The 10,061-nt window shown below is 55.7% G+C and overlaps 1 protein-coding gene across 1 annotated transcript; it reads left to right on the top strand.

Annotated features, from left to right (window-relative positions):
* The first annotated feature begins 532 nt into the window (after positions 1 to 532).
* Positions 533 to 8,742, top strand: KRT78 (keratin 78). The gene is made up of 9 exons (XM_043564026.1): positions 533 to 906; positions 1,333 to 1,547; positions 2,590 to 2,650; positions 3,127 to 3,222; positions 4,295 to 4,459; positions 4,814 to 4,939; positions 7,699 to 7,919; positions 8,196 to 8,230; positions 8,312 to 8,742. The coding sequence occupies exons 1-9, from the start codon at positions 541 to 543 to the stop codon at positions 8,581 to 8,583; spliced, it is 1,557 nt and encodes a 518-aa protein (XP_043419961.1). The 5' UTR covers positions 533 to 540; the 3' UTR covers positions 8,584 to 8,742.
* Positions 8,743 to 10,061: the final 1,319 nt, after the last annotated feature.

Below are 10,061 nucleotides of genomic sequence, written 5' to 3'. Positions count from 1 at the left end.
GTTTCTCCTAGTGCCACCAAGCGCCTTCCTTCTCCAATTATTGCAGGTAGATTCTCCCTCGAGAAGCTTCACTCTCTTCTGTCCAGTGTCTCCTGGGCACTCAGACGCTCCATCTGAACCCTGTCTCTCCTTTCCCACCCCCCCATCTCCTTCTCTGGGAAGCCTTCCTTGAATGACCCACAGTGACTGCTCGGGGCCATCGCTCCTACCCCCAGCCCCGGGGTCCAGGTCTCGGGCTGCTTCCTTGTCTTTGGGACGGGCCCAGCTCTCCTGCTGGTCTGGGAGCTCCGAGGGCAGGGTCTGGGCCTCCTCCTCCCTTGGGCTCCACACGTGTTGGGCCCCTGTTCTCCAGCCGTGTCCGAATAGGTCAGCTGGAGCCAGTGACAGATACAGTCAGGCCAAGAACATCTTGCTCCCCAAGGCCCAGCCCAGGCATGGGAGGGGATAAAAGTCTCGTGCTGGGGCCTCGGGGCAGGAACTCACACACTTCGATTATTGTCTGTCTGTCTGCCTGCAGCTGTGTGACCTTCTGTCTCTACCATGTCTCACCCCTCCTGCCAGGCCCAGAGGGGCTTCAGTGTTCGCTCGGCCTGCTCTCCTCGCTCTGGGGGCTGTGGCAGAGGCAGCTTTAGTAGCAGGAGCTTCGGTTCTTTTGGGGGGCGCAGGGGGGGCTTTCGTGGGAGGGCCTGGGCATCAGGGGGAAGGCTAGGGGTGTGGCTTGGGGAGGGCCGCTGTGGGCCTGGGCTTTCCCTGTGCCCTCCGGGGGGCATCCGGGAAGTGACCATCGACCACAGTCTGCTGACCCCCTTGAAGATTGAGATTGACTCCCAGTTCCAGGCGGTGCGGACTCAGGAGACCCAAGAGATCAGGACCCTCAACAACCAGTTTGCTTCCTTCATTGACAAGGTGAGGGTCAACTCGGCTAAGCCCCTCTCTCTGGGCCTCCCTTGGAGGAACTGTCCTCGGTGGGTTTCGGAATGGAGAAGTTTCCTTGGCTACCACTTTTCTAATCACTTCTGCAGTGAGGAAGTCCTTCCAGTGGTTTAACTGCAGTCCTGATTAGGCTGAGGCCCTGCTGTTCTATGGTTGGGGCACAGGGATAGAGAACAGTTGTTCAACAGTGGGAAGCCCCTCCCCTGTTAGCCATCCTGATCATTTTGATGTGCTCAGAGCCTCATGCGAGGGCGTGAGGCTGCCCCTGTCCAGGCTGGATTTGGGAGGTAGGGGAAAGGTGGGCTAAGTGGTGGTGGGGGGTTCCTGGGGCTTGACTTTCCAGAGCCTGTGGCCAGGGAGTCCTACTGGAGCCTCAGGGACCCTCTGTTTGTGCTGCAGGTGCGGTTCCTGGAGCAGCAGAACAAGGTCCTGGAGACTAAGTGGCACTTGCTACAGCAGCAGGGGGTAAGCGACAGTCCCCAGGGCCTGGAGTCTTTCTTCGAGGCCTATGTGGCCCAGCTCAAGAGGTGGCTGGAGCAGCTCCAGAGAGAACGAGGGGCCCTGGATGCCGAGCTGAAGTTTTGCCAGGACCAGGAGGAGGAGTATAAGGCCAAGTAGGCAAACCCCAGTGCCCCCGGGGGCCCGGGTGGGGTCCAGGAGGATTTGGATCGGGGCTGTTGGTTGGAGGGTCTCCCACATGCTGAGCTCCCAGAGACACATGGGTGGCCTCCCTTCTGCATCCCAAGCCCTCTGATTCTCAGGGTGCCCTGCTGTCACAGGTAAGGAGGCCCCACAGTGCCTGATGCCCAGGTCTAGAGAGCCTCAGTTCCAATAGATCCAGCTACAAGGGCCATGTGTCCGGTCAGGGCTGGGAGGGGCCTGTTTAAACAATGCTGCAGTGGGTTTTTCCTCGATAAATCCTGTTGAGCAAGCTGTGGGCTAAAATGACTCAGATGTTCTCTGGTCTCGGTAGTGGAAGGGAATCCATTTAGGGGGACCATCCCCAGGCTTGTGGCATGATTCACAGTTGGGCTGTGTTTCTGGGCTCCCCACCTAGGTCACCTGGTGGTGTGGAGAGAGCCCTGGACTAACCAGAGGCTTGGGTTTGGCGACTGTGAGCAAAGGGTAGCTGTGTGGCCTTTTACCTTTGCCGGCCTCAGTTCCTTACCTGTAGGTTGGGAACATGTCACCTGCTCTTCTCATCTCCCAGAGCCATTGGGAGGATGGCTTGTGAGGCGGGGTGGGTCCTGCAAAGAGCCCAGGATTGGGACCGGGAGAGCTGGTCTTAGATCTGCTCGCGCCACCTAATTATCTACGACTTGGGCAAAGTCACGTGATCTCCCTGACACAATCCAAAATGTCCCCTTCACATGACGATTGTGAGTAGTGAGGAGAGGTGTGGGAATGTGCCTTATAGACGTGAAGGAAAGTGGCCTCATGTGGTCGGGTGGACACGGGCTGAAAGAGTGGAGAGGTCATAGCCAGATTGTGACAATGACCTCCTGATAGGGAAGGTAGGGGAGCTGGCTGGTGATGTGTCCTGCTTGGAAGCATCTAAAGGCAAGAGGGGCCTTTCCTGGGAGGTTGTGCTTGGCGGAGGGGCATGGGTTCTGATCTCACCACCTCAGGCATCGTCCTTCTGTACGTATTTGACAGGTATGAGCAGGAGGCCTACAGGCACGCCACACTTGAGAATGACTTTGTGGTCCTAAAAAAGGTGAGGGGGGGGTGTCCAGCTGCTTCCTGCGGATCCTGAGCATCCACCATGCACCTTTAAAGCCCAATTCAGGGCTGGGAGGGCAGGGGGTGGGAATCCTAATGCAGCACATGATCTCATGCAGCCTGTAGGGGGCCCCAGGGAAATGAGACATCTATGTAGACAGAGGGACCCCAGGACAAGATCGGATGGAAGGACTGCATGATGAGCTCTGGGTGTCACTGTGGGAGAGGGTGGGGAGGGAGTGGAAGAAGCAGAACTGGTTGAGAGTAATCCGGGAAGGCTTCCTGAAGGCAGTGTGGGTCAGTGTCAGGCAAAAGGGAGAACAGGGTGGGGCGGGGTTGGAGGAGGAAGGAGTGGGTCTGCGGGGAGAGCTGTGGATGAGTATTGGGCAGTGCGCGACCAGAATTCCTGAGCCAGAGTGGGACCCACAAGCAGGAAGTGGGAGTACATGGCTTCTGTCTTCCTGTCCCCAGGATGCAGATGGGGTTTTCCTGAGCAAGATGGAGCTAGAAGGCACACTGGAGTCTCTGCAAGGGTACTTCTGCTTCTTGAGGCATCTGTATGAAGAAGTGAGGATCCACCGATGCGGGGTGGTGGTCTGCTGAGGGCAGGTGGGAGTGAGGGGAGGGGATGGGGCCGGCAGGCTCCCTGGCGACAGTGGGAGTGACCAGGAGGCGAAGCCTGGTTAGGGTGACTTGGATCCAGTCATGCAGACATTTGACAAGCAAATACTGAGAATGTACTGTGTGGATTGCTAGGTCCTGGAGATGCACTAGTCAATAACCAGACACAAATCACAACGCCTGCTTTCTGTTGGGAGACAGGCAATAAACAATAGACCTACTAAAGAAGTAAATTGTAGAGTACGTTAGAACGCGATCAGTGCTATGCTATGGCCAACAGGAAAAATCAGAGCAGGGAAAGGGGGCTTAAGAAGGTGAGGAGGGGGTAAGGCAGGTGGCAATTTCAGATAGGGTGGTCAGAGTGGCCTTAATTAATTTTTTTTTTTACGTTTACTTTTTTTGATAGACAGAGAGACAGAGCACAGGTGGGGGAGGGGAAGGGAGAGAGGGAGACACAGAATCCAGCACAGAGCCCGACGCGGGGCTCGAACTCACAAACCATGAGATCATGACCTGAGCCGAAGTCGGACGCTTACCCGACTGAGCCACCCAGGCATGAGGGGCCTTATTTGGAAGACAAAGTTTGAGAGAAGATCAGAAGGCTGGTGGGGAAGTTAACCAGGCAGGTGGAACCGGGGAATTGCAGGTGGAGCGCAGGGCCGCCAGTGGAGCACTGGTATCTTCGTGGAAATGAAGAGGCTGTGGGGGTTGGAGCAGAAGGAGCGAGAGGGAGGCAGGTGTGATAAGAAGTCAGGGCAGTGATGGGGACCAGGCGATTTCGAGCTTGCAGGACATTTACCTTTAATGTCCACGCTGCAAGAGTCATCAGACATCACCTCCTACAACCCTCCTTTTCAGGAGAGGAGACAACAGAGGGCATGCTCAGCACCACCCAGGGGAATGAGGGCTGCTCCCTGACGGAGTGTGGGCAGAAGTCAGGCATCCTGACAACCTGCCCGGGACTCCAAGGGGGAAAGGGAGCAGGGGCAGGTGGACACTGAGTCAGTCTTCCCTGCAGGAGCTGAACCAGCTCCAGACCCAGGCCAGCGACACGTCCGTGGTGCTGTCCATGGACAACAACCGCTGCTTGGACTTCAGTGACATCATCGCTGAGGTCCGTGCCCGGTACGAGGAGATTGCCCGGAACAGCAAAGCCGAGGCCGAGATGCTGTACCAGACCAAGGTGCCAGGGCCCGGGGGCAGCACCGAGCTGGAAAGGGCTGTGTCTCCATGCCCATGCCCCAGGGTGGTCGTCCCCCTCCGTCCCCTTGGGGCAGTTCTGATAACCTCCTTGGGGCTCCAGGGCTGGGTGGGCATGGCCACTTCCCCTCTCCAGGAGGGGGGCAGTGAGGGAAACCAGGGGACACCAGCCCAGACTGGCGTGGGCTCGTCCCACCATGTCCTGCCTTCAGCGTTTCACCTGCATTCCGAGTGAGGATGCGAGGAGGTGAAGAATTGGGGACACGATGTTTCTCATGGTCTTGGGGTCAAAGGTGAAGGTCCTCTCAACTAATGGTGTCACCTCTGTCCCCCTCAGTACCAGGAGCTTCAGGCGTCCGCCCAGCTTCACGGGGATAGCATGAAGGAAACCAAAGTCCAGATTTCTCAGTTGCAGCAGGCGAGTCAGAGGCTGCAAAGTCAGATTGAGAACCTCAAGAAGCAGGTAAGGCTCCCAGAGCTCCCCAAGCCCTCCTGGTACTCTCTTGGTGCCAGGGTCACTGCTAGGTTTGTGTCCAGGTTTGAGTACTGGCTGAAGCTTTGGATAATTTGGGTGGAGAGAACCTCAAGCCCCATTTCGGAGGAATTTGACCTCCCTCTGAATTCAAGCCTGTGTGTGTTTTGCACTGAACAACTCCAGGGGGCGCTGCTCGCGCTGCCTTTCATGGCCAGGTGTACATTTGGCTTTTGGCTCCTTGGGGGAGAGTGTTAATCCATCTGTTTTCTAGTCTTTTCGTTTGAGTCTTACTTCTCAAGCCCAGCGGAGACTCTAAGGCTAGGTGCTGACTTTCTGGGTCCCGCGTTGGGGAGTGTGAGAGCCAGGAACTCATGGGGCAGGCGAGATGGGAAGTGGAATGGGGGTGCATGGGGGGGCAAGCCCTCCGTAAGCAGATGCTTTAGATGCTATGTGTGGGTTGGAGGTGATGCTGTAGGTGGCTGGTGTGGGCTGGCAGGGGGAGAGGGAGAGGGCAGCAAGGAGAGAGACATGGTTTCCTGCTAGTCCCGGAGACCTCACTTCTAGACGTGAAGGATTACAGACTCTTCAGCTCTCAGTATCTTTGCACCCACTTTCCCCAAACCCGAAGAATCGGTTTTGGGATCGGCAGAGGGTTGAGAGCCGAGACGGCAGATCAGGCGGGCTCCTCACGCACTTCAGCTTGGCAAGCAGGGCGCGCGTGTGACCCGTCCACTCCCCGGTGGGGCCCCCCCTGGGAAAGCCCTTGGAGCTCAGGCCATTCAAAGCCCAGACGCAGTCTCCACCCATCCTCACCTGCTCTCCTGTGGGATGTGATTCGGGACCCGAGATGAAGGTGACCAGGTCCTATTGTTCAATTTGCTGCCAGTGTTTTGTCCATAGATTTGAATTCCTTGCTTGCGAATGCCTCGGCAATGTCTGTTAAAATGCAGATCCCTGGGCCTCTGTCAGACTGAGGGAATCAGTATCTAAGGGCAGAGCCCAGATACTTTCTAAGCTCAGTTCGTTCACCAGGGTGACTGAGGGTGCGGAGCCTCAGCCCAGCAGCCAGTACTTAGGAGTGCTACTCTGTCCCCACATCTGGGCCCCACAGCTTCTGCCACACAGCAAGGTGCCTGTCCTGCGAGAATCCCTCTTGGGAATTCTTCCCACCCGGCCCCATTTTCCTGCACACACATGGTGGACTGGATATCCTTCTGCCAGACCTAGGGCAGAGCCCCACAGTCTAGGACCAGACATCAGCTGTCCGGGGTTAGGGTCCCAGTTCTGCCCCTCACCGCTTTTCTGAACCTCAGTTTCTTCATTTGTAGGATAGAGATGATATTTCTCAACAACAAGGTGCTTGTGAATAGAATACAAAAGAAAAGAATAGAAAAACATAGAATAGAATAGAATAGAATAGAATAGAATAGAATAGAATGGAATGAGACTACACTGGGACTACAATAATGAGAGCCTTTAGGGAATGCCTTCTTTCCTGACCCAAACAGGAAGGTAAACCCACTGGATGGCAGATTAGATAGAGAAGTTGTTCCCCTTCTGGGAGTTTTCTATCAGATCAGAGAGGTAAGCACAGAGAGTGTATTTCTCAACCCCCAAACCGAGGCACATGGTTTGATATATAGTAAAACCTTGGCTTGCAAGTAACTTGTTCTGCGAGCGTTCCGCAAGGCGAGCAAACATTTCTAATATATTTTAACTTGACAAACGAGCGATGTCTGCCAATACGAGTAGTATGTGACACTGAATGTCACATGATCACAACGGAGCCAATGGTTCTTGAAATTTGCTTTGATATAGGAGTGCTTTGGATTACAAGCATGGTTCTGGAATGAATTACACTCCCATACCAAGGTTTTACTGTACTTTGATAACAGGACAAAGTGTTTGAAATGGGGCTGTTCTCAAACCATCAAGGATGGTGGTCACCCTCAAGATGAGACTTGTAGATACTGCTCCATACAGGACAGGAAGGGCATTAAGTGCCTGGGTAGAGCTAAAGTGCCTCGGGTAAGGAGCTAAGGGGCAGGAGTGGGAAGAAATAGGGGAAGATCATCGGAGGAGGTGAGACAGGAAGCAGATGAGTTTGCTGTGGCTGCCGTAACAAAGTACCACCAACTTGGAGGCTTGAAAACACCAGACCGTGTATTGTCTCAGTTCTGGAGACTAGAGGCATGCCATCGGGTGTTAGCAGGTGCGCTCCCTCTGAAGGAGCTGGGCAGGGGAATCCTTCCTTGCCTTTTCCTAGCCTTTGGCGGCCCTGGGACTCCTGGGCATTCCTTGTCTTACGGTTGCATCACTCCAGTCCCTGCTTCCGTTGTCACAAGGCGTCATCTCTCTGTGCTTGTCTCCATGTTCTCTTTTCTTTTTCTAGGGACACAACTCATTGGATTTAGGGCTCATCTTGCATGCAGGATGCTATCATCTTGTGGTCCTTAATGCATTACGTTTGCAAAGACCCTCTTTCCAAATAAGACCACAGTCTGAAGTTCTGGGTGGACATGACATTTTTGGGGACACTATTCGACCCACTCGGGGAGTTAAGGAAGCAGAAGAGGCAATGCGTTCCCTTAGGATGAGAGCAACGGGGAAGTGGGGGTGACCATGGATACTTTGAGCTCATGAGATTGTGGTCTACCCTGGGCTTTAAGCTCCATCCACAGCAGGTGACTTGGGAGGCTGTATTGGGCTTGCAGCCACTTTCTCCCTCATTTCTACACCCATCCCAGAATGCCGACCTGCAGGCCACCATTGCTGATGCTGAGCAGCGTGGGGACCTGGCCCTGAAGGATGCCCAGGCCAAGCTGGAGGAGCTGGAGGCTGCTCTGAGAGCGGCCAAGCAGGACTTGGCCCGGATGCTGCGGGAGTACCAGGAGCTCATGGGCATGAAGCTGGCCCTTGATGTGGAGATCGCCACCTACCGCAGGCTGCTGGAGGCCGAGGAGTGCAGGTGGGGGGCCTGGGAACTCAGCTGAGGGGGCAAAGGGCGATGGACTGCCACTGCAGTGCTCTCCTTGCTGAGGGGGATTCTGAGATTTCCTGGCACTCTGAGCCACTAAGGGCAACCCATTCTGCTGGGGGGCGGGGAGGCAGAGATTTAAAATTGGGACTGTGGGTTTTATCTGCTGATTGGGTATGTGAGCTGCTCCAAGAAGCTAAAAAGCATAGGGAATGCATTCTTTGCAGCCCTTCTTAGCATTTCCTTCTCTTGTCCTTTCTCCATCAGGATGTCTGGGGAATGCACCAGCCAGGTCACTGTCTGTGAGTATCAGGGGACTTGGGGAGAGGGGTCCCCGTGGGGAGCTGAGGACCCTGCCGTGACTCTGGCGCATTTCTTGGCAGCTGTAGGGGGAGGCAGCACCATTGTGTCTGGAGGAGCTGGTGGTGACCTGAGGGGCGCTTGTGGACTCAGAGGCGGGAAAGGCAGCTTCGGGTCTGGCTGCTCCAGCATCGTGACCGGAGGCTCCAGCGTCACCCTGGGCTCTGGGCAGGGCCCGGTTTGGGGCCCCTGCTCTGTGTCCGGCTCCGGCTTCAGCTCTGGCTCCAGCTCCGGCGGCCACACCATCCTGAAGAAGACGGTGGAGTCAAGTCTGAAGACGTCCGTCACATACTGAGTGACCTGGCAGCCACTTGCTCCTCTTGCCTTCCAGAACCTTCTCAGCCCAGTTCCCACCTCCACCGCCCTTCCTGGCCAGCTCTGTGTCACTTGCCCACAACCTGAGTCAGCTCACAGGGGACTCTGCACAAGTCAATAAAATCATGCCTGCCCGCTGTTCCGAATGTTTGCCCAGTCTCCCTTGCTCTGCATACTGACCCACATCTCCTTTGCCTGCTGTCCACCCCAGGCCAAGTCCACAGCACCCTGTCCTCTAGCCAGCCAGCCTTGTCCTCTCCTCCCCGCAGCCCTCAGGAGGAGCTGGGAACCCTCTGATGGGCTTGGCCAGCCAAATATTGTCCTTTGTGGGGAGGGGAGGGGCCTGAGGCCCACTGACCAGAGCCTGCGGGCTGGAATCACAGGCCAACCTGCCTACTCCTCTTCCCCTGTCTCTGGACCATTTCTCTAGCTCTTCTGTGACATGAAACAGCACCCACTTCTCCCTGAGGGGTCATCTTCCCTTCTCTCTCTCCCCTCTCCCACTCCTTCCCTTTCACGAATTCTACTGAGTGCAAACCATACTTGAGGCACTGTGCCAGGACTGGGCTATGCTGGCAAGCTGGATCAATCCCAGCCTGCCCTCCTAATGGGTTCAGTCTCTCTTTCTCTCTCTTTGAGTAAATTCTATGTCCTATGTGGGGCTCAAACTCATGACCCCAAGATCAAGAGTCACATGCTCCATAGACGGAGCCAGCCAGGTGCCCCCGGGGTTCAGCATCTTCCCCGTCCCCTTCAGTTTCTGGGTTCTCCAACATAACCCTTCCCACCTATGAGAGCCAGATCGTCCTTCCAGAGGCCTTGGTTACCAGGGCCAGAGGCCAGCCTCCTGTAGCTAATTCAGACAGCCTCCGTTAGGGGATGGGGGTTTCTGGTGAAGTTCCCTCTGTGTCCTGCCCCTTTGTACAGTCTCCTCCAGGGACACGCTGGCTCCAGCTCCATCCGAGGTAGCAAGCTGGGTCCTGTTGCCTCAGCCCCACCTCATCTCTGAGCTTTAACCTGGCCCTTCTCCTGGACAGCAGTGCCCCCAGGAGATTAACAATTCAGCAGTGATGCTAAGCACTAGCTTTAAACAGGTGATCCAAGGGCATTTAGAGGGGAGGCTGAAGGGCAGAGATGAAGGTGCCCTGTGGCGGTGTGCAGTCTCTCTGCCACTCCCTCTGGCAATTCAGCTCGGCCCCCAGGCTTGCACCTCACCCAGTAAAACAGAAGCAGGCCTGCTGCCCAGCCCATGCTCTCCGCAGAAGTCAACCTGGGAAATATCGATCACTGTTTGGGAATATCCAATGGGCATCCCACACCTCATCCCAATCAGCTCATCAGGGGGCTTCTTCCAGCCCTCTGCTCTGCTCCCTGGGATGTCCTTCATTCCCTCCATCTCTGCTGATGTTTCAGTATCTCTTCTAGCTTGTTCCCTGGTAAATTGGCTGTACTCCTGAC

This window comes from Prionailurus bengalensis, chromosome B4 (genome assembly GCF_016509475.1).
Source record: "Prionailurus bengalensis isolate Pbe53 chromosome B4, Fcat_Pben_1.1_paternal_pri, whole genome shotgun sequence".
Lineage (NCBI taxonomy): Eukaryota > Metazoa > Chordata > Mammalia > Carnivora > Felidae > Prionailurus > Prionailurus bengalensis.
Note: the sequence above shows the minus strand (reverse complement) of the source record. Positions and strands in the feature narration are given on the sequence as shown.